The sequence below is a fragment of the Molothrus aeneus genome, chromosome 3 (genome assembly GCF_037042795.1).
Source record: "Molothrus aeneus isolate 106 chromosome 3, BPBGC_Maene_1.0, whole genome shotgun sequence".
In the NCBI taxonomy this organism is placed as follows: domain Eukaryota; kingdom Metazoa; phylum Chordata; class Aves; order Passeriformes; family Icteridae; genus Molothrus; species Molothrus aeneus.
In genome coordinates, this window is record NC_089648.1 from 70,298,924 (window position 1) to 70,324,313 (window position 25,390).

At 42.7% G+C, this 25,390-nt stretch overlaps 1 protein-coding gene across 1 annotated transcript in view; it reads right to left on the reverse strand.

Annotated features, from left to right (window-relative positions):
- Positions 1-24,879, reverse strand: part of FKBP1B (FKBP prolyl isomerase 1B) — a 44,445-nt gene extending 19,566 nt beyond the window's left edge. The window contains exons 1-2 of the mRNA XM_066545829.1: positions 24,755-24,879; positions 21,471-21,518 (exon numbers count right to left, since the gene is read on the reverse strand). Of these exons, the coding sequence (XP_066401926.1) occupies positions 21,471-21,518; positions 24,755-24,791 (85 nt within the window). The 5' untranslated portion in view covers positions 24,792-24,879. The remainder of the gene's footprint in view (positions 1-21,470; positions 21,519-24,754) is intronic.
- Between the last annotated feature and the right edge of the window lie 511 nt (positions 24,880-25,390).

Consider the following 25,390-nt stretch of genomic DNA (forward strand, 5'->3'; position numbering starts at 1 on the left):
TCTCATTTTGGGTAACAGTGGCATGGATGTTACAGAAGGGCAGTAAGTGATACTTGTATTAACACCTTCACTTTTGGAAATTTGGTGTGCCTGCTACAGGCAACTTGAGGAAAGAAGGCAATAAATAAATAAATCAAACTCTGGCTTGTATAGAGAGGCAGCCATCCTTCCCCTGTGGGTAGGGAAAGTGTCAAGGAACAAATTAGATAGTGGGTACAAAAGGAACAAAACCCCTCTACCCTGCTGCTTGCTTGCACCAGAACATGCCATTAAATGTGTATGTCTTGGGGAAATGCCAACCTGCCCCCAGGAAAATCTGGCTCATCTCAAGGAGAGTCATCATTTACTACTGAAAAAAAAAAAAAAAAAGAAGGAGCAGTGGTAGTGAGAGGCTAAGACGATCAGGTTTAACTTTCACTGGCCTGAATCCAAATATGCAAGCACAGGCTTAAGAGAACTTTCTACTGATGTCTCTGTGCCAACAATAGATGTGAACAGGACAAATATTTACAGAGCAAAAGTGGAGGGAGACTAAATGGGGGCAGCCAGACCCTGGCTGAAGTGGTTATTGCGATGCTCAGGCCCCGGTGGGTGCAGGCTGCAGACGGGACAGGAGGGGCTGACTCAACGCCACAAGATGCCTGTGCACATATCCATGGCCAGCTCCCTTCCCTGGGGATTAGCAGCAGCACAGCCACACTACACATCCTACAGAACCACCACCTCACTCTGGTGTGAGCCCAAGCAAGGCTGCCCATGGGCTAAAACATGTCCAAAACAAACAAAATGGTCCTGGAGACCCGCTGGAGGCATTGGCTCTTGTGCTCCATGCCCTGAATGCTCTCTTTATGCATCTCTCTGAAGCCACCTCGCTCTATAAGGCTCTCTCAACACCCAAACGTGTTGTAACATTACAGGAAAATGAGTTATTAAATGGATAATTTGGTTGAGAGATGCCTCTTACTTTGCCTTTGAAACCATAAAGTAAATATCATAGTAATACATGTATGTATCTGACTGTGTCCCTTCCTCTTTGTTGTTCATCTTCCTCAGCTGTCTGAAAATAAAGAGTTTCTCCTAATCCATTTTTTGCACAGTTAAGCACAATGGAGCTCTTGAATGATTCTACAATACAAACATAATCCTATTCTCCTTTTGCTGTTCCAGGAAACAAGGAAAATGTTATTAAAAAAATAATAACTCTACAGTAGTGGGGAGGACATTTGAGAGCAAAACTTTGTCCAAAAGCATCTGCATTGAAAGCAACCAAAGAACCATTAAAATGGTTGTTTGGTTGTGATAACTGGTTAGCTCATTCCTTATTTTTCCAGAGCTAAATGTGTCACTCACCCTGAAGAGCAGTTTATCACTGTGAATAAATTCAATCTGCAGATCTTCCCAAATTTCCCTTCCTGAATATTTCTGTCTGAAACCCAAGAAGGACCACAGGCTGATCACTGCAGGATGGATCTTTAGCAAGCAGAACTGTGAAATAAATAGCCACATCCTGAAGCATCTGATTACAGGGCTATAACTGCATTATTTTCAACCATTTCAAAAGCAATTACTCCCCTTCTTCCTACACACCCATGTTTACTGGAATAACTGGAAGCACTTTCAGAGATGCATGGAAAAATACAGAAATTGTCTGAAAAAGCAGTTATGTAATACAGGAGTAAACACAGTTCTCCAGCTGGATGTTAAATAGTGAACTATCTTCTGCTTCTTGATCACTTTGAGCTTTAATGCCTTAATGTCCAGATGTCCAAGGCATGCCCAAGTGTACAAATGAGTAATTTCCTATTTATCTTTTCTACTAAGAAAATAAAATCAATAGTGTAACTCCACAAATGTCACAAACTGCAGCAACATGCAGCTTTCAAGAAGTAGATGAACATCCTTCCTATGTAGCCCTAAGGAGACCCATGAAGCAAACACAACCTTGTGTCCTCACAGATGAAACACTGTTTACCTGCTGTGACTCTCACATTTCATTGCAAAGTAGCAGGAGGGTGTTCCTTGCAACTATTCTACTGTGCCCATCAAATTCCTTGCCTTTTCTCCCTCTGGCTTGCACATGCCAGAAATTAAAACAGGCATGTCCTGACCATCTGCAGGAGCTAAATCATGCATGGGACATTCTTGTCATCGGGTTCTCAGTCTGCCCAGAGTAAGATTAAATAGAAGATGCGATAAACTGCCCCATGAGGCCAGCAGCAAGCTCTGGGATTGGCTCCAGAGCCAGGCTGAGACTGGTGAGTCGAGTGAATGCTCCAGTGCACAGCCTGAATGCTGCTCCATGAGCACTTGGTGTGGAGCTGCCAGGAAGCAGCTCCCCAACATTGTGTGTGCGTGTGGTATCACTCCTGCCAAGACAAATGTAATCATTCTCATTCTAATCCTAAAACCCTTCATTCTTTTCCTTCTGTTTTGAGCTCTGCTTCTGTTCTCCAGTCAGAAATCTCTAAGCAGGCGCTGACCTGTCTGATCCCAACTGGGGCCTGAGCCAACATGGATTAGCACCAGTGAAGAGCTACAAAATCATGGCTGGGGCATGTCAAGGTCATGGATGTTTCCTCAGCTGAAATTGCTCTCTCTCTCCTTTGCAGCCATGTATCTGACCTAACTGTGCAGCTTAGAGAGCTGTCTGTGCTCTGAGACTTGAGGCATTTCTATGTTGCACACCAGGGTCATCCCAAGGCTGCCCTCGGGACCAGACCTACTCTATATTCAGACAGTGAAATGCAAGTGCAACCCCGGGCACAGCCCAAGGCACTCTGTCTAAGCCTGTCTGGCAGTTCAGTGCTCTGCCAGGCCGTGGGCATGGGCAGGGGTAGTCTGCAGCATGCCTTGGGGCAAGCCTGTGATCAGGAGCCCCGGCTCACACACCTTTCTGCTCCCAGCCCTTGTCAGCTGTAATGTAGACACAGCCTGGGGTGCTGGAGAACAAGAACGTGCTTGTCCCCAGCCCAGCAGAGTCTCCAGAGAGAGAGGCTGAACGTGCCACATCTCCTACAGCTGTGACTCACACACACGTACATAACAGAAGGCAGTCAACATCTTTTCAACATCTCTATTAAATAAACTAGTAAGTACTTAAAATTGCAAGCCAAATGGAACCAATCTTCATTTAATATGGCCAGACCTGTCTCCATGATTCATAACATCAAAAAGTCCAGCAAAAAGCTGAGAAACATGCAGTGCTTGCTGCGGAGCCACTCACACTATCTCCTTTAAACTGAAAATGTACACAAAATGCAGTAGGTAGTAACCAGATTTAAAATGTCACCCCAAACAGAATAGCAGAATGTAATATCTGGTCTCATACACACTTTCTATGATATAAAAATGTTGGTTGAAAATACAAATTTCTCCCAACATCTCTGCAATGCTCACATCAACACACCCATGTCAGAAACACAACAGTAGTGACAAGTGGCACCGTTTTTATAATCACAGAATCATTTAAGATGGAAAAGACTTCTAAGATCATCAAGTCTAACCATTAACACTGCCAAGCATTTTTGCATGTAAACATGACATAAAGGGTAGATATTTGAAGATAATTAGGTGTCTAAAGATGTAGTAGTTATACTGCAGGCATTTCAAATGCACCTGGGCATCAAACTCCTTTGATTTCAACACAGTTATTTTAGAAACTTTTCAACTCTGAATATTTTCTTACGTTTTCCCCAGACATTAAATGTAACTAGCACAAAGTTACAGTAATTACCATCACTTCAAAGCCCACACATCTCTTTTAAAAGTTTAACTTCCTAAGTTGTGCAAAAACATCTATGACTTTTAACACTTACAAAAACCCCAACTCTTAAAAGTGAGGAAATGGACAAGTCAGAACATTGCAAAGTTCATGATGTCCACACAGTAAAAAAAATTTCTTTTTATTACCCAGCATGAAGAACCTGCACTGCATCACAGCAGGCAGGCATAATTCTAATACTGAAATTTCATATTGTTCTTCTCAGCTTTGGTGTGTATTGGGTAGTGGAATATGGAATATATCAGTTGATGTGTGTGTTAATCAGACATTTATCATTATTCATGCTTGTATTTTGATGGAGTATTCATAAATACTAATTCTGAGTCAGCTTTGACCTGGCAATTCCCATGGAACAGCCTGACATCCTACTTGGCTGAACTTGCTCACAAGGCACATCCATCGTTTTAAACCTGAATGTATTTCTGCCCCTGTCAACTTGCTATCTCATTATCTCACTATTCACTCACAAAAGAAATGATGAATCATGAACACTGGGGTGCAGGGAACAAAATACACTCAATAAAATTAACCTCATTATGTCAGTTGTGAGTAGCACCATGGAAATCTCTGAGGGTTACTCCAACACAAGAAAAGAAGAATTGTGTTCTATTGGAAATAACGATGAACAGATACCTTGAGAAAAATCAGCAAAATCAGGGCTACAGGTGAATTTGCATTTGAGAAGTTTTGCTGTGTGACATTAACAGATGAGAATTGTGACATCTTTCACAAAGCTTTTTTTGTGATTTGGTTTGATCACTAGGTTTAGAAAATACACAAAGTAGGTAGCATTTTATACTTAAACAGAACAAAACTGTTACAAAATCAAGTGAAAAATCTTACACCCAAACTGTCCACAGGGTGAGGCTGTATTTTACCAATAGCAAGAGGCCATCTATGTTATTCCTTATAATGTCTATGATGCAGACCTACTTTGGGAAAGGCATCAAGGTGCTCAGTATCACCATGTGCAGACTGCACCACCGCCACAAGCAATGCCCAGGAATGTGGGCAATTGCCAAAGCCCAGGAATGTGGGCAATTGCCAATGCCTGGCAATCCCAGGATCCTGCTGTGTCCACACAGCCCCACCCAAGTACCAGTCCTCTCTGTGTAGTCAGACTGCTACAGATCATCCAGTGACCCCAGAATTTGCTCCCAAACCACCTCCAGTGTTAGCATGACTTAAAAATCAAGGTGAACTTCTGTGCAAGGTACACAGGGTATTTATAGGTGGGATAATTTTATTTTACAATCACTCTGTAGGGAGTTTTTCCATGTTCTTTCTGGTGTGACTATTTTTCTTTTTCCCATACACGGATGTCTTTGAAGTATGCTTAAAGCCCAACCAGTGAACACTGCTTGTCACCCTTGGGTTTTCCTGTAACACGAGACATTTCTGATGTGTGTGTGACACAGAGAACCCCAAAACCACGCGCCCTGTGGGCAGGAACACACAGCAGAGTAAGAGTCAAAAAGTCCTGCTGCAAAACAGGGCAGAGCTGACAGGGGGCCAGGGCTTCAGATGGTCAAAGGCCACTCCTAAGAATAGCTGCTGCAGAAACTTGCTTTGCCTATACTACATTGGTAAGGCAGTGTTTCCCAGAAGAGTCAATCAAATGTTTTTAAAGAAGAACAAAGCAGTGGGATGTCAATTAAATGAGACGTGATGATTGCAAGGGGATTTATGCAAACAGTGTTTGTTACCCTGAGCAGCACAATGGCTTGTCAATCTTCCTGTGTGTTGCAGATTCCCTTGGAAAGGCTCCCTTCTCGTAGGCATTGCTATCTTCTGCTGGGCATGTCTAGTACTTACCATTTTTTATAGAAAGAGCCATTGCAGCTGTCTGTTCCCAGCTCCAATCCCAGGTTTCTGCCCAGTAATCCCCACATCAAAGACATACCTTGAAGTCAGACATCCATCTGTTTCAATGCCGTTGTTTTGGTTTTCATATACAATAAGCACTATCTAATAAAAATTGTATCAACGAAAGTGGTCTAAAAACACAATTAAGTCCCCTGACTAAGCATGGAAAATTACTTTGAAACATGATTTTACATTCTATAATTGACCAAGCATTTTTTTAATATCCCTTTAATACACTTCAATTACTTTTCTGAGAAGTGACCAGTTCTAAGGATGTCCAGTGCAAGCTGATGATCAGCATGCAAATGGATGTAAATGGTTCCAGAGCTGTACCAGCTCATTCCTCACAGTAAGGAATATCTTGTGCAAAGTGCTGACTGTCCTCTGGTGTCAGTGAATTCCACCCATGGGAGGGCACCCTTTTGGTGGTGGCAAGCATTAGGACAAGAGACAAAAGGCAGAATCTGATGCACAGAAAGTTCCACCTGCACATGAAGAAGAACTTATTTCCTGTGCTGTGACTGAGCACTGGAAGAGACTGCCCAGAGAGCCTGTGGAGTCCCCCTCACTGGAGATATTCCAGAAATGTCTGAATGCAATCCTGTGCCATGTGCTCTGGGATGACCCCGTTTGAGCAGGAAGTTGAACCGGATGAGCCACTGCAGTCCCTTCCAGCCTGACCCATTCTGAGATTCACCTGACCATCACCCAGAAGCTGGAAAAGCAGGTAACAGTTTGATTGACACCTTCTTTTAGTTGTCATTCATTTATATACAGGAAAAGGTATCAAAGATCCAGACGCACAAAAAAAAAAAAAATGAAATGCAAAAGAAGAAAGGTAACTGGCATGATCAAACCTAGGGAAGCAAATGAGTTCAAGTTCAAACATTGTTATGGAGGGAGTTGGACAAATTACCAGCCCAGCTCTAAGAATCATGAATCTAGGAAGGATGTGAAGTCTCTGGGACTAATCTACACAAGGAAAACACCACTGAACAAGAATGCTACCAAAGCTTCCAAAATACATGACAAAACTGCTAATTAATGCACCTATATGCCAGAAGTGATCCTTGAAATTTCTTCTTCTGACTCCTTACTTTAATAGAGGCTGTAGAATTTTCACTAAATAATTCCTGTTTGAATTAGATCTGATTTAAAGATTTCTCAGGGAGATGAAGTGATTGCAATTATTGATTGGTGTTAATTTATAAATCAGATTGCCAGTTCACATGTATTCCTTATTTTCAGGTGAACTTACAAAATTTCACTTTCCAGCTATGATATCTTTATGTCTCTGGGTGAACTAACAGATCAATTCAATCGTCCTATCAATTTTTTATTCCCCATGTAAGTAGCAAACTATCCCTTAACCCCTGCTGAATAAATTAGGCATTTTTTATTCAGAAAGGTCTCCCAGCACTTCTACCATCCTCATGTATCTTTCCAGCATTGTAGACTACAGAACTGAGCACACTGTTTTTGAAATATCTCTGTGAGATCTCTGGCTCCCCTCTCTTCTCCTCAGATTGCTGTGTGCAATCCATGAATATCCTCATATTCATGGATTGCAGACAGCTTTTTAGCCAAAGAGCAGCTCAGAGCATGTGTTCAGTTGATAACCAACCACAACTCCCCAAATCTGTCTCAAAGTCACTGCTTCACATGACAAAGTGCTCCTAAAGTGCACAGGAGTCAATCTTTGCTCTTCCACCTTCAAGTTTGTAAAGAGTTTTATAGCAACTGAAACAAATTATTTACTGGTGACAATATTAACCAATGATTCCTCTTACTGTGTATCAATGATCTATGGGATGAGAACATTTATTTAGGATGTCTCTATTAATTTTTATCACCTTGATATCTTCCTCCACTGATAAAAACATCCCAGAGGGGCTGACACCAGCCCATTTGAAGGTCTACTGGAAAGTCCTCTATTGAATAAGTCAATTTTAGATCCACTGGCATGTTTTTTTTCTTTTTAAGTTTCTTATTCAGGGTACCATGAATTCCTTGCAGACCATGATGGAAAACCTCATGATGCTCTGGAAATGTTATCCAGGCATCCACACACCAACTCCTTGAGAGCCAGCTTGACAAGATTTTCTGCGGATGACCCCACAATTGCCTGTCAGTGTTTAAAAGGCATTTTGACAATGCCTTTAATAATACTCTGTGATTTTCGGCCAGCTCTGAAGTGATTGGGCAGTTGGGTCAGATGATAGTTGTAGGTCCCTTCCAACTGAAATAGTCTATTCCATTTCTATGACATCCTAAAGCAGAATTTTGTCACTATTCCTCACCAAAAACACAGATGAGAAAGATCAGCTGAACAAGGTACAACACAACATAACACATTTCAGAGCTGCAATACTGACACAAAACAAGAGTCAGAATTTATTTTAAAATGTTTTGAACACTAAAAACCCACACTCATTTTGACCTGATTTTTTTAACATTATAATCTACGGTCTTTATACTTATACTGTCTTTATACTATGGCACACATACACCTGAATTAGAGATGTCTTCCTCAAATACATCAAAAAACAGGAAAACAAATTGTAAACATCCACCTTAATCCATCTTAAATGTATAAGTGTTGATCCCATATTTAAGCTAATATCATAATCTTTTGTATAAGATATGCATCGCAGTTTAAAAATATATGGTAGGCTGATTTTTTTTCCTAAGTTGTTTCCCCAGCTCTCTGGCCAACAGCAGGAGAAAAGCATCCATGGGTTGTGGCTTTTCCCCATAAAAAAGTCCTAAATACCTTCCTCATATGAGGGGCCTGTCCTCAAATCCACCCTCACTCAGCTAGGCCAAAAGAAGCATTTCTAAATCACTAAATGCTGCTTCACAAGGAGCAGTAAAAGGAAGGTTCAGCAAAACCATTTTATGACTTTTAAATCCAAGAGCCATGAATCTTTTGCAGGGGAAAAGGTATCCCCATCATCTTGTGCAGCACTGTCACTACTTCAGGGTAAGGTGGTTTCTTTAAATACTTCACCCTGGTAGTGCCTTTGACATTCAAGTTAATACCTTCATCAGGATCTAATGTAGTTCTGATGAATCCTGCCCAGTGACAGGTTTATACAAGTTATGCTCAGAAGTTACCTTGGCTGGTGATAGTGATTCATTTTCTGATAAGAAGCTAATTATAAAGGCTTGAAATTTGCAAATGCTCAGCAGAAGGGCAAAGTACTTCCTTTAAAAGTCATGCACACTGTATTAGTAAATATATTTATAGCAATAATTCTTTCCCCATGTATAGACCCTGGTCTTCCTAGTCAAAATGCTCTCATTGTGCACCACAGTCTTAGCCCTGGAATGATTGTCCACCCACCACTAAATAACCGTACACCAAAAATGTTCTTTAGTATCAAGTTTCAAGAAGGAAATTTTTTGTCTTCTTTCTTAGGGAAAAAAAAAAAGTCAAGCAAATTTATTCTGAGATCACTTCTATAAACAAATAACAGCAGCACTAGAGAGTCCTCATCACAGCAGTGTTATACATATGAACCATGCTAACCAGACAAATTTGTCCCAGACCATTATTGCAATGGAGAGATTGAGAGTTTGCTATGGGAGGGTCCCCAAACTGTGCACTGCTGGGAAGCTGGACAGGGCAGAAAGGTGAGAAGGAAGCAGAAATAAATACTCCCTCTTGTTCCCACAGGCAAATCTTTTCTCTTCTCTACAGCCACCCAAGTGCTTTGGCTCCCTACACCACTGCCAAACTCCAGGCCTGCTGCAGTGCCAGATCAACAAGTGGCTGTTGATCTTTCTATCACCCTGCACTTCCATCCTGTTCTCCTGATGTCCTTCACAAGCACTTCTTCCCTCCTTCCCCAACTTTTCTTTCACATCAGATTTCAGCCCAGTTCATAGTGCAGCCACTGCAACATTTCTACACACAAGACAGAGTGATGCAGAGGCAGGAGGAAAGAGCTGGGAATGTCCCTGCATCCCCTGTTTCAGCCCTGTCAAATCACACTGTGGCACCTTCAGTGACTGTGACAAGCAATTATGCTGCAGCAAAAAGAAATATTTTCAAATCAGGGCTGCACTCATGTGTTCTTTTGGATGAACTGAAAATCTCCACTGCTTCATCCTCTGAGGAAGCAATCCAAAAACAAGTCTCAGCTTAACATACTGCTAGAATGTGCTTAAGAAGCTGCAAAACAAATAACACTGAAAACTAACAAAAACTTGCCTGTGACTAAACAAACATACTAGAAAATTCTTCTAGAAGTCTATTACAACTTGCTAAAGTATTGGGAAAAAAAAAAAAAAAACTAGAAGAAGGGTGGTCCTCTGCATAGTAAGAGACCAACAGGAGGGTTGGAAGTGGAAGGGCACATTGGGGACATTAATTTAGCCACGGTGTGCCAGACAGTGTCCAGTTCCTCTTGGATGCCAGGCTTCTCAACATCAAAACCAGAGAACACTTTGCATTTGTCTGACTTTTATCAGCTGACACCCTCTTGGCCTGTATTGTACAGCAGTTTCTCAAGGGAAAAAGAAGAGCTAAGATAAGTATTGCCCTAGTGGCCCCTGCTTTTTCAACACAGCTACTTGTCCACAAGACGTACAGAGGTGTCCAAAACCTCAAGTGAATGTGGCAGGCACTGAAGACTGGGAGCTATTCTTATCTCACTGCCCTCTATAAACACAATGGCCAACCATGTCCCCTACAGCCTCATACAGCTGTCAGCATCTAAATGCTTTGTAGCCTCCAAATGGGCCAGTCCTGCAGTGACAGGCTGAATAATAGAAAGATTACAGGTTGTGTAACTCCATTACAGTATGGAGGTGCTTTGCAATCAGTCAATGTTTCTTTTCGCACTCCTGCAGGGAAAAATCCCAGCCCAAGATTTTATTGTTCTTTTGCTCTAAGGCAAATAATTTCTCAACTCTCCATCATCTCTGGCCCCTGCGTTTATAGCTCCACACTCTCTCAGGTCCAGGCTACTTTGTTTCCTATTGTTTTCCCAAATGCTTTAGAAACTTTTGAATATGAAGAGGAGCTTTGAATATGCTACAATAGCACGTCTTAGGAAAGCACTTCAGAAATGGTTCTGCAGTTTTAAGAAATCAATGTACTGCAAGCTTTAGTTACTTTATTGAAACACAGTGAATCGTTACAATCAAGTCCCCTATTCTTTGCAGCAGGGAAGGACTGAGCCCTTATTCTGTTTACAATGCTTATGTAACCAATCAAATCAAGACTGGTTAGACAAAGAGAAAACCTAATAAAAACTAAAGTATATAGTGTTTTTCCACCATTTATCTTAATTTAAATTGTTTGTTCTCAAAATTTAAACACTTTTCTGAGGTCTGGAAATAAAAACAAACAGCTCTTCTACAGAGTTGGTATACCCTATATGTAATATATATATAGGTGGGTAATGCAATAGATAAGTGGTAAGATAAATATAGTAGATAAGGAATTTAAAAGCCCATGAATTTTTAGCCTTAACTTTTCTAGAGGCTCACTTTGTGCCCTGGACAGAGCATTTCCCTTCTGAATGTCCCTGTCCTTTAAAGGGGAGTAAACAAAAAAAGGTCTTCCTCTTCCAAAGCAATTTATGAATGAAGTGAGTAGCTCTTTGATCAGATTCAGCTTTCTAAGTTGTCCACAGGGGACTGCTGATGGCAGTTCTTCATGACTGTATCAACTCCAAATTTGCATTTGACTCATACACATTTAAAACTCCCACACTCTCAGCCAGGGATTGCAAAAAATATTGAAAATGAGATGAGCTTTATAGCTGCTTTCACAAAGAACAAGTCTTAATGGCACAGGTAAGGATCATTTTGTAATGAGGCATTTCCACCCTGTTCCAATGACTTTTGGACACCTCTTCCTACAGTTACAGGCCTTGGAAGTCCACAGTGTTAAGACATAAAAGGTCAGGACTCTTGAGTTCCAGGCAGGAAAAGGTAGGACATGACAAATGGGCACAGTCAGATGACAGCCCTCAGCTGTGTTCTGCAGGAGCACTGCCCACTGACTCAGCAAGCATCTGAACCTGTCCCTGCTACTTATTTGACTGAAGATGAGGTGCAGATGATGGCAGAAGAAATTCAAAGGACAGAATAAACTGAAAGCTTTCAATGGGGCTGTCTGTGTTCTCCCAAATCTCCCCTGACAGAGTGGGACAGACATAGCCATAGTTTTCCAGAGCTGTTGCCAGCTGGCCACTGAGAGACACAAGGGTGTGGGGAGCTGTCACCCAGGCAGAGTGACAGAGGAGCAGCTCCTGCTCTCATCACTGGACAGACACTGCCAGAGAGTGACCTCAAGCACAAGCCAAGGTCAGGTGTTTCAGCATGACACTGCAGAAAAGCATTCATCTCTGTGAATGGCCTATGGAGCCCTGCAGAGAAGGATTTGGAGGCACTGCTGCATGAACAGCTGGACATGACCTGTTAATGTGTGCTTTTAGCCCAGAAACCAAACACACCCTGAGCTGCATCAGAAGCTTTTAGGTTTTTTCACCAAAATTGCAGCTTTTACAAATAAGATAATTTATTTCAGTTCCTCAGGCTGAAAATTGTACATTCCAGTCTGAAAATGGCAACACTTGATGGTGATGCCTCAGGAACTTGTCCACTGTGGGACCCACCTTCTATTTTCTTTTATGTACTCTAGATATGGCTACATTACACTTCCAAAAGTATGATGTGCTCCTGTCTTCTTGAAAATCCCTTCCTGTAGTAAAACCAGAAATTTATCCACAGAACAAAAATGTAAGTTCTCATAAAACTGCAATCCCTATATAGTATTTTAGTGTAATTTCCAAACAACTGGATATTTGGTTTCTGTTTGCGTTGGATTTTTTCTAGCACAGTGTAAAAAATTTCAACACAGAGCTGCTACTTTCAAAGTTGCAACAGCAGCAACTTCAACAAGTTAGGAAGTAACAAAATATATATTCACTTCTGTCATTAAAAACTAGATAATGCCAATGTATCTGAGAGTGTCTTTTTTTTTTGTAGCAATCACCAATTGGAAAATTAACTACTCAGGTGTTAGGTATCTTCTGCTGTCCAGCAGGAAACCACCTTCAAAAAACAAGTTTTCCATTTGTAACTGAGAAAAAAAGTAAGAGAAGACAATCATGCTAAATCAAGGTTGTCACTTCATTAAATGGGCAAAGGGAAGTGAATTAGAGCAGGAAGAGACAACTAAGAACCAAATAACTATGCAGGATTAAATGGAAAAGATCTGGAAGGAGTAACCACACTTGGGATATCATAAAATGAGACAGAGGGAGATCAACAAATCAAATGTACCTCAAAACCACTGCTGTAACCCTGAGTTTCAAAAGTCCCAGGGTGTTGGATGGGAGAGAAACGACTACGCTGCCTAAGTACATGGACCTGCCTTGGCTACAAAGATGTTCTGGCTCTGCCTGATGACACCACAGCTACAACATTTAAGATCCCTCATACTGAGTGATGTGCAAGGGAGTACAAACTTCTGCAGCCAGCAGTCTTGTGGAAAAAAAAAATTAAGGAAGATTTACAGTGCCCTTGAGTAAGTAAAGCTAAATAATACGTCTCAACTGAGAGATGCTGCTTTCAATATAAAGCCCCCCCAGCCCCTGGCCCTGGTTCAGCAAGACTCAGCAGAACTCCTGCCAACACCAAGCTGCTGCTGCTGCTTCCCGCGGCAGAGCGCGTGTCCTCTTCCCAGAGCCAAAATGGGGACCATGTGAGCTCCTTGGCAACGCCCTCCCCAGGGATCTCCCACACACATCCCTGCAGCACTTGGACCAACACAATGCTGGAGATCACAAGGCTGCAGAGATCTCTGGCTGCACAGCATGTGCTCAGGTAATGCCCTGGGATGTGGGGTGTTACACACAGCCCTGCCGTGGATCCACTGCGCAGGGAGGACACCGCGTGCTGAGCAGTTGAGAAAATCTTCCCCCGTCCACACTCCCTGCCCAGCTGAGCTGCCTGACCTAGGAACAGTATTAAGCTCTTTATCTAATCAATAGAAAGAGAGGCATGTCCACAATCTAACTGTTTAGGTAACCCAAGGTAACTAAGCTCTCAATTTAGACTTCTTAATTAGGTAAATACGGTGATGTCAGTTCTATTTTGTCAATAAAGAGAGACAAGCCTATCACTGGTGCCAGCTGTAAGAGCTTCTCTTTGGCTGATGTAGGATCATTTGTACATTTTACACTAACAAATACTATTCATTGCACAGTTTTCTCAATGATGCTTTGATTTTTGGCTGCATAAATTACTAGAAAATGATGTCATTCTTGTAATGACCTGGAATTCTGATGATCAAGAATTGATGCAAATCTTTCAGGTCTAAGTCCAAAAATACAAGTATGAACTGTAAGCAGGGCACACTGGAATCACTCAAAATAAGTGGAAAGAGGTTCCAGAAAAAAATACCTCGTTTGAAACAGCAATCTAATTTTCTAAAAGATGGCACTTTTTTGGATCAGCTCTGAGCTTTTAAAAACTTGATGAACAGAGGCTATTAGTTCTCTGGTACTTTAGATAATCTGCTTTGTGAGCTTTTTTTTTTTTAATATCTCAAAATTCACTTCCTTGAGGCTTTTGTGAGGCAGGAGTAGGAAGTTTAATTATTCACTAGCAGTTTCATTTCTGGGCACAATGGGAAGAGAGCATGATGCTACAACCCCACCATGAAAGGAAATCCTGTAAAGGTTAGCAAGTGCTCCAAAATTGAAGCTAGCAGTCACCAAATCACTCAGCACATCTCATGCTGACAGAGAAGTCCCTGTCAGGGGAGAAAGTGTCAGTGTATGCTATCTTGAAGAAATCTATTTATAATCCTCTTTACTCTGCAAGAATGAAACTCATCCTGTCTTCTTCCCAAATGAATATAAGACAGTGTTCATGGGCAATCCTGGACCCATAGCTTTCTTTGCCCGAAGCATATCAGCAGCAGTCCAAACAACACCTCAGTGCCATGGGGAGCACCCTCAAGGGGAGAAACTTCCAATTCTCAGTGAAACCAAGGCTTCACAGCTGAGGTTGCCAGTAAGAACACAGCTGAAATAGTTCAAGGTCCTTTTCTGATTCACCTATCCACAATAAATAACATCTAACACCACAAGTGATTCCAGTGAAACCAATGGGAACCATACACAGCAACACAGCAAAGGAGGAGCAACTGGGAAACTTGAGTTTATTACACTGATCCTTTTCCATCAGGCAACAATCTGGTGTGTTCAGTTTAAACTCACTCACTCTGCCACTGAAGCAGCTACTTTTTCTCTTATAAATCTCTGAATCTTTTTATTCATCAAATCACTTTTTCACATCAATAGCCTCTTACAGTGAGTCCCACTGTACTTTCAAACATTAATTGCATGATAATTTTGAGAGCACAGTCCCTTTAATGTAAAACTAAACCACAGCTTAGTTTTACATTAAATTTACAAAATGAAAGAGCAAGTAATATACCTGACATCAGTCACTAAGCTGGCAGCAAAATGTGTAGGAGAAATCTCTTCTGCTCAGATTTTGCTTCTAGACTCTAACCACTATTATGACTATCAGGCCAAAGTCACTGCTAAAATACTTCCAGGGATAACTAATCTATAATTAAATAAGCAGAGATGAGAATTTTTATCTCCTTACTGACAGAGTTTAAGACCTGCAGATTGTTTCTAAGGGGCAGCAAAAGACCACATTCCTTAGGGAGGACTAAAACTACTTTTTGCAGTTATGATCCACCAAAGAAAAAAGATGTTTCTAAGTGCTTAGTTGTCACCAAGATCTCCATAGAAGCAAAAGGCTTTCATATTTTTAAACCAGGGCATTAAATTAAAAAAAAAAAACCAAAACAACAAAACAACAAAAAATTGGCATCACACTCCTCTGTTATATTTTATCTTGGGAACATGATTGATTAAAGAATTAAATTCCTTCTAGGTAAGCAAGATTTAGCTGCCTTTAAATCAAGGTTCAATTATAATGTCTGTTACAATACAATTCTTATTAATGATAATTCTAATTGCAGTGTTCACTATCCTCTTCCAAACCCAGCTAGAGAGCCTCCTGGAGACAAAGAATTTTGATTAAATGCCTTACTTAGTTCAATTTTCCTCTCAGCTACACATGCAGAGCTCCAACCTGAAGTAGCACAGCTGTTTCTGAAAGTGGGACCAGAGAAATAACATCCTCCTGTACTCACCTGGCACAAATGCTTGCACAAGGCTGATGTTCATCCAGTCATGCTCATAAGACAGATGACACTCTGTAAAGTTACTCTGAATTTACCTCAGTCTTTTTGAGAGTATGTCACTATAGACAAATCTCTGGCTATTACTATGTACACTTAAGGCTGAGTTGATTTTGATCCAAGAAAAACAGGCAGATCTTCAAGGCAAGGATTATTTCAAAGGAACTGCATTACATTTCTATTGTGTTAAATGGAAAATACTGTTTTTAATCATGATAAATCAAGCATATTCTATGAATTGATGTTCATCTATATCTATGCAGTATGCTTTTGTTATATAAAGAGCTTTCAAATTCACAGACATAACCATAATTCTCAACACTACACCACTGCCAAAGCTAAAGAAACAATATAAAATAATTCTGGCAATATATGGGAAAAGAAGATGATATGAATTTGTCCTCAGACCACTAGGAAAAGAACAATTAATCATTTGTTCTGCTTTAAATAAAAGCCTGCTTCCTAAACCAGAATGAATTTGTTCAGCTCAGCTGCAGTAAATGGAATAGTATTCATTTATTTCAATGTGGAATTTCACTTCACGCATTAAAACAATAATAAAAAAGCAATTTCTCAGTATATAAACATTGAAGTGGAGAGGGAGGTGCTGGGCTCTTCTCCCTGTGATCCAGGACATGTGGGAATGGTTCCAAGCTGCTCCAGGGGAGGTTTAGACTGGACATTAGGCAGCATTTCTTCACTGAGTGGGGGGCCCACCACCAGAGAAGTGGTTGATCCCCCAAATCAGTCAGTGTCTAAAGGATTTGGACAATGACCTTCACAACATACTTTAACTTTTGGTCACCTCTGATGTTGTCAGGCAGTTGGAAGAGATGATCATTTTAGGTCCCTTCCAACTGAAGTATTCTACTCTCTTGGAGATCTATTTAGTGCAATTTTGGGGCAATAATCCTAGCCTAAGAAGTCTATGAAAAATCTTCTGAGAGAAGTCCACTTTAATAAATAATTAATGATTTACTGTGGCTTTTTAGTCTCACTCAAATAAAACAGTTCCAGCACACTAGAAACACTGGTTATCATCAGTTCCTTAAAAAGAGTAATTGCATTATAATCAGAGCTTTACAGGTGGCCAAGGAGAAAGATTAAGAGGTTAAGAATTTAGCTCTGCCACAAGCTACATGGGACAACACAAGACAATGTCAACTCTGAATAACTTGGGAAAAAAGCTGCCCTCTCATTATCATGAGCAGATTTAGATTCAGTACACACAAAGCTGGTGTGAAGGCACATCATCGTCCAGCAGGAGGGCAGGGAATGGGATTCAGCTTCCTGGAGTGCAGGTTTTACCTCACAGTCTCCAGACAGAGCATATCCCTCCTCAGTGAAGGTTTTACTGAGGGGCATTTCTAACTGAAAGTCACATTTTGTATCATGTTCATAAATCTTTGAAAATTCTCCACTGCTAATTCCCATGGCCAGAGTCAACAAATTTAAATCACAGGAATCAAAATTGCAGAAAATGTCTTAATTCCTTTTATGCACTCCAGGATTAATTAGTTTGCTTGTACTACTGTCAGTGGTCCAATGTAACCTGAAGACCCAATCAAGATTAGGTCACCATCACAACAGGCATGAAGAAGGAGGCAGTTCATATCTCAAACTGCCTGCAATCTCTCTACAGGAGGCAGACAAAGTACAACTATCATTTTGCAGATGGAAAACAGAAGGAGTAAGCAGATTGCCAAAGGCTTTGAGAAGCTTGCTCCAGGAAATCTGTGACAAAAAACATGACATAAACCAGTGCTGCTGCAAGTGCATTTCAGTGCCAGTGCTCTGCCTTATCTATTAATCCCATTACAGTAATATTGTGCAGGTAACTTTTGAGACTCAACATGGATGCTGGATGCTAAGAAGAAATTATTATATTTGTTATATTTGTTAGCAAATACAAGAATACAGGAACCTGACCACATTTTTCCATCGTATACTAAGATTGGGACTTGGTTTCATGTTCTATCACAGTCCCCCTATGTAATGTTTTATAATTATCTGGACATCTATTTGTGTACTTAGATCAGGCTGTGCAAAGCTGAAAAATTAGCAGGTGATTTACAGGACCAAAGTTAGGCACTAAGGCATCTTATGAAAGGGCAATTAGGTACTTCTGAAGGGTAATCCAAAAATCCTGCTCTAATTGTAAAGCAGCAGAGAATTACTCCTAAGGGGGAAAAAAATAATTAAAAACAATCTCCTTAAATGAAGAGGTCCTTTGTAAATTGCTCCCTAGTGAGGTTGCACCTTCACTCCTGCTGCCACTGGAACTTAGGTCAGTTCCTTCAGGCACCACAATGCTTTTGGGAATCACACCACTCTGTACACTGAGATTCTGTATCCAGTTGGGCAAGGAGAGAATCAGGAAAAGCTGCCACATGTAACAGCCTAATAGCTGGAGTGCTGACAGAAGAAGTGTAAAACTCAATCACAGTTCTCCTTCATCTTGAGGAGATTCCAGTTCTCACTTCCCACTCCTCCAGAACATGTAGGGTTGTCAGACTAGAAACTACCCTGCTGAATCTGTATCTTGGTGATGAAGCATAAAATCCTGGAGGACAAGCAGACAGAGCTCTAAAGCTCTGCCAAACATCTGGAGTCCCAGCCTTTGGTCCTCCCTTGACTTTTCCTGCATGAACCACCAGGACAAGTCATAGAGACAGCTTACTCCTAAAAAATGGAGGTTGCTGGGAGCCTTTTACTCCTGCAGTGCCAGCAGTCCCTTCCTGTCCTCACTGTCTGCCATCACTCCCATCACATGCTAAATGCATGCCTGCAAGAGCAAAGGCACGAGGGGAAATAAGACACTACAGAGCCTCAAAGATTCATAACTTGCTGTGGCAGAAGAGAACCCATTTTAGCCTCTCCTCTCCTTTTGAGACAGGAATAATTAGTGGGCAGGCAAGGTTTTTTCTGTGCATGCACAAAAACCCAGGACCCACCACGCTTGTGCTGAGGAGCTGTATCACCACAGTGTGTGTTGGTGTGAGAGCAGATGGGCCACTGCAAGGAGTTACATGGCCTGCCCAGCTGGCACCACCACATGGGAAAACCTTAGGATTAACAAAAAAGGTACTGAATTAATCCCCAAAGACAGGGATTGCACTACAACTCCTTCCCTATCCCTGCATGAGTGCCTGCAACAAATACTCACCCTCTTGCCTGCTCCTTTCCTTGCCCATGGCTCCTGCACTCTTCACTGCTCAGTGTCCCAAGCTAGACTGAAGGGAGTGGGCAATTTCAGCTTTCTTCTCCCCAGGAATGTAATGGCTGCAGCTCAGGATGTGGCAGGCAGAGTTATAACCCTCTTCTCCTGCAAGAGCCAGCTGGGGATAGGTTTGCCTTGCCTGAAGCAACTGTTATTCAGTTATTACACACCAAATGGGCTCCCACAGGCCGTGGTTTTGGCTCTCTGCTCTGCTTGATCCTGGATTCAGAGCTGTGCTCCAAGCACCCCAGAGAGTTTAGGCTTTTCTGGGGATCCAAACAATCTCTGGATCCTGATGGAGTCAGTCAGTGCATGGTTCCCCCACCTCCCATAACATAACACCTCCTCACAGGTATCTGTGCCCAGCTCCAGAATGTCACATCAGCTGGATCTGGAGATCATTTGAGAGTTGTACATGTTATACAATATTAAGCAGCTCTGAAAAGCAGCATTTCTGGATTATTTCCTTGTACTTAAGTGTCTTAGTTTTTCCTAGTTCCCTTTTTAGGTGCCAAGGCAGAGGTTCTGCATTTCTCTGCAGACTTCCCTCTAACTTAGCTTTACAATTCCTAAAGAAGGAGTCAGAGGAGTGTGGTGAGGATAAGCATATTGAATAAATAAGACAGAGATCATTCCAAGATAATTACCAGGCACATCCAGAATCTCATCAGTACAAAAAGAAACTGTACCGGATCCAGATAAAACTGTTCTAAACTAAAACTCAACACTTACATGTCATCTTATCCACATGCTTTATAGATCACTGGAAGGAAACACTTTATCCACTAACCATGGGCTCAACTTAAAAACATCATCACCAAAGACTGCTGGCAGCAGCAGTGGAACTGAGGTGATGAGCTTCCTGATATCTGTTCTAATCTCGGAGGCAAGAGAGGTTGCATAGCACCAGCAGCAAGGTACATGGAGAAAGCACAGTTTACACTAGAGATTGATTTAATGAGTTTTTATAAAGTCTTTTATGTCAAAGCCAGCTCACAACAGCCTCATCTAAGACACTACCTAATATCAATAGCAGTATGCAGCATCTTGTTATCTTTTCACATTTCACCATTCACACTCTCTGAAGTTATCCAGAAAAAATGTGCTTTGTGGGAGCCAACAGGCTCAATTTTTTTTGCCTATTTCAGTTCTTACATTTAAATTTATCTTGAACTAACTAGGGGTGGGAGGTGACAATTTTATTTCATAAAACCATTTGAAGTTTGGACACGAAGAGAAACATCGTTAAGCATCTTCACAAAAATAATTTCAAAACATCTATTTTCATATCTAAGTTACAGAGAAATGCCTGTAAGAGCTGAGACTGGAATAGGAGACCCATGTCTTTAACATCTTCTAATTCAAACTAGAAATCCTCATTAGACCAAAATACTTTGAATATATAAATTTATATATGGGAGTTCAAACCCAGACAACCTCCACCCCAAGCCAATGCACTAACTCCCACATAACCTTCTGAATGGTGGTATTATTGAAATTATATAAAAGGTTTATTGACAATACAAACAGGTTTACTTCATTAGTCATATTTATTGGAAAATGTTCCCATCTTGCTCCAGTTGTAAGAATCAAATACAAAGCTGAAGGAAAGCAACAGTTACCAGAGAGAACTTTCCTATCATCCTGAACACTAGAGGAAAACATTACCTCACTATCTAGGCCTAGATCAGAAGCTTCAATCCCTACATAACCTGCATGTTAGCTTCTTAAGGAAAATGTCTCATCAAATGGCAGCTGCTGAAGTGAACTTCCCAGTCAGAGACTCGGACTGCAGAGATTTTTGCATCCCTTTGACAACTTACATAACTACACACAAAGCTAACACCATAAACTGATTTAAAGAACATTTTCTTCTTCAGCATAAGCAGCTCCATTAACCAGCTCACTACTTAAGATTAACACAAGTCCATAAAACAGGTGTTTAAACAGACCTGGTATTGATCTCTTCAATCTGGAATGAATTTTACTGCCAATACATGGACACATGCTCTTAAGATATATACAATCATTAATTGTCTGTATCAAGACAAGAGGCTGTAAAAATATGAACCTAGCATTTTGACTGTTTCATGCTCAATTTCATTAGCTAATAAAATGGCTTAATGAATCAGGTCTGCAGCTTCTTCTGCTGAACGCTAGCCATGGCAAATGTGCCAGCAGGCACATCTAGCTACTGTAGCCTGAACAGCTCAGCTAGAAGTGAAACAAGCAGGAAACCCACCCAAGCATTATCCAATGGATTACAGGTGACAGAACAAAACAAAAAATACAACAGACATCAAAAATGGGAAACCACTCTTGATGTGAAGCAGAAGAACATCCAGAACATGCCTTACCTGTGTAGTGTACCACACACGTCTGACCCTTCTTTGGAAATGTCCGTCCTGTCAAAATTAGAAAAGGTTCATCTTTTATTTTCTCTGATTGACCTGGCTAGGCAAGTTTATCTTTTAAGAGGAAAATGCTGAACTGAGATCTGGTATTAGCCATTTGGTTACATTAGGATACCTGAGACATCCACATGACAGCTGTAGGTACAAGTGGCTCCTCATACAAACTGGAGCACAAGTCTTACAAGGAGTGGCTGAGGGAGCTGGGGGTGTTTGGCCTGGAGAAAAGGAGGCTCAGGGGGCACCTTATTGCTCTCTACAACTCCCTGACAGGAGGTTGTAGTGAAGCAGGGATCAGCCTCTTCTCCCAGACAAAAAGTGGAGGGTAAAAGTGAGGGGAAATGGCCTCAAGTTGCACTGGGTTTGGTTTAGATTGGATCATTGGGAAACATTTCTTCACAGAAAAGGTTGTAAAGCATTGGGTTGTAAAACACTGACTGCCCAGGCAAGTGGAGGAGTACAATCCTTTCCAGTGTTTAGAAAACACATGCATATGGCATCAGAACACATGGTTTAATGGTGAACATGGTGGTGGTGCTGAGTTGATGGTTGAACTTGATGATCTTAGAAGTCTCTTCCAACCTTAACAACTCCATGATTCTATGACTATGTGTTACCAAATCACTAATATGCAAGACAGGAATGGGATGGTTTAGGGTAAAAGGTCCCAGTTTGGATGCTGTTTAACTCTTAGACCAAGTAGTATTTTTCTTAGATAACTCTCCCTATATATGTGTGCATTAAATATGCATTTACATTCTGTAAGTGCAAAAGGACAGTCAAAACTTCATGGATTATAACTTTAAATATTCTTAGAATGTTTTTGCTATCATTTTTCAAATAAAGTCTCAGCCTGACATTGTGAGAAAATCCATTTGTATTCACATGTCTAATGCCTTCTACTCAAGAAAGACAGCTCTGTGAGGGCATCTTTAATTAGCAGGGATGGGTTTTACAGAAATTGTCACAGACAAAAGCGGTTTAATTTTGTAGTATCAGGCAACAGTAAAGCAGTAGTACACTGAGTTCTTTTAAAAGCCTGGTAGCTCCTCCTAAAATGTTCATACTGAAAGGAAAAAAAGCTCAAATTATTAGCTTGACACAAAATGAAATTACCATTTCCTGTTCTAGGTACTGCTAAAGGTACTAAAAGCTAAGGCATTACTCTCAAGGCTCAATTAGGTGCCAATGGTGTATTAAAGATGCTAACCATGATTTCTCAAGGTTGGCCAGGGGAGTGCCCAGGTTCAGAAGAAATTAAAAGTATCAATGAGGTTAATTATTAAGGAACATCCTTAGAAAGCTAAATACTGGGGATTGAGTTAGGTTGCCCACAAAAGCTGTGGATGCCCCATCCCTGGAAATATTCAATGTCGGGCTTGATGGGGATGGAGCAACCTGGTCTAGTGGAACGTGTCCCTGCCCGTGGCAGGGGGGCTGGAACAAGATGATCCTCTAGAGTCCCTTCCAACCAAACCATTCTATGATTCTATGAAACTGAGGCTCATCTCTCAGCTGGCTTTCTGGCTCTTTGGTCAGAATTAACATGATACAAGTTGTGCATTACAGGGCACCTCACAGGGTATAAACCAGCAGGTCACACACAAGCTATGGCCTTGGGGCTCACGTGCCAACACCACATGAGCAGTACCTGGCAGAGGGCAGGCTAACATAATGAACCAAGATTTACAACACAAAAATTGAGAAAGTGGTGCTTCCAAGTGCCACCTGAACAGCCTTGTTCATTGGCTTGACTGGCTGGAATATCCCCAGTTGCACCTTGCACAAAATGCAGTACAGTAGGTATCTGGTAAGGTCACCATGGTATGCTAAAGTGGGATTCATCTCTTTTAAATTCACAGCCATCTAAACCACAGGCAACTATCGTATTCCAGTCTCCTGGGCTTCCTCTATGGACAGCAAAGAATTAGCAGTGCTTTGAGAGAAAGCCAGCGTATCCAGAGAAAGGCAAGACAAATTATTCTCTGGAGATGGCCACAGAGAAAACCCAGGAGACTGCTTTAGAGTAGCTAGCTAACCTGAGGAAAGTTATGTGAGATGAATCCTACCTCCAGTAAAACAGATATTATTAAAATGATCCACTATTATACAGAGATCTGAGAAAAGCAGTTTCAGACCTTATGGCCACACACTCTGCTGTGTGAGTTTACCACCAGCAAAGCCAATGAAGATACATAATTTCACATCAAAACCAAATCAAAAGCAGAGATGCGCAAGACCACTGACTCACTGTGGCTTAAGACAGTATTTAAAGTCAGCTGATTTTGATTAAGACTTGCAACTAAGAGATCTAATCCATATAGCCTTATTTGGAATCACATATTACTTACAATGACAGCCTTGATCTATTTAATAGATAGAAAGTACTACCATGAGGTAGTTCCACCCTCCTTCCTACTCCCAACTCAGCACCATTACTTATGTGGGTATAAGTATTCTTTTTTTACATCTGTGCAAACAAGAGAAGAATTCGATCTCTAGAGCTAAACAGCACAGAGGGAGGAGCCAATTTGAAAGCATATACAAAGAAAGGAAATATACCGGGCCAAGAAACTTAATCTGCAATCAACTTGAACGAATTATTTACGGTTGTATATCAGCCAACGATGAATATGATGTAGCTATTATATAGCTACATACATATGCTAGAAATTACATTCTCTTAAAAAAAAACCCCAAAACACAAACACCTTACGGAATTATAATGCCAAGGAAGAGCAGAACACTGCGAATTGGCTCTCGAAAGCCAAGCGTGCGCCAAGGAGAGATGACTGCCACCCGGGCTGCACATCAGCCCTCGCCAGCATCCCACGCTGGACCGGGAGGCGGCGGTGCCTTGCCGGGGGATGCTGGCACGAACGGGCGGCAGCCCCGGCGAGGCCGGGCTCGCCACCGGGGAAAGTTTGGGCTCCCCGCCGGGCGCTGACCCCGGGCTCCGCGCTCGGGCCGTGCAGCTGTCAGCGGATGCCACAGAAACCCCGGCCCCCGCCGCCCCCGCCGCCGCCGCCGCCGCGACCCCGGGCGGCCGCGTGGCCGCGCTCCGCCTCTCCCCACGGGGGTTCGTGCCCGCGGGGCTGCGGGGGCGGCCGTGCCTCCCTCCGCCCCGCCGCCTCCCCGCTCTGCCCCGGCGGGGACGCGGCTCCCTTGCTCCCGGAGCCCCCGGGTGCCCGTCCCCGCGCCGCAGGGCTGCTCCCCGCACGGCCTCGTACCGTCTCCCGGAGAGATGGTCTCGATCTCCACCCCCATGGCGGCACCGGCGCGACTCAGCCCCGCTCCGCGGCGCGGCCGGACCCCCAGTGCGGGCAGTGCCCCTGGGCAGGGCCGCCCCGCTGCCCGTCAGCGCCCGCAGCCAATGCGGGGCAGGGGCGGGGAGGACGGGCAGGGAGGGGAGGGGTCCGCCCGCCCCGCTCCGAGCGCCCGGGGGCCGCGGGGACCGGGGGAGCCTTGCGGAGGGGGCGTCCCCCGCCGGCATCGCTCCCGCAGCCACGGCCGTGCGGGGGATGCTGCTGCCATCCCCCGGGCAGGGCTCGCTTTAGCGGTGGTGCCCGGCGGAGCGCTGCTCCGGGGGTCTCGCCGGCCTTTGCCCCCCGTGTGCCCCTGGCCGTGCGGAGCCCGAGCGGCGGAGGGCTCGGGGCGTGTGCGGGAGCGGGGGGTACTGGGGGTGATGCTGCAGGCGCTCCGGGCACACAGGGAAACCAAGCGCCGCGCTTCAGACCGTCCAGACAGCAGGACGCGGCTGAGTGCGAGCGGAGGGTCGGCATTTCCCGTCACAAAGAGCCATGGAGGAAGGCATCCGCGCTCGCACATTACGTGCGCGCTGAAGGGAATGTCCCCCCGATTCTGCT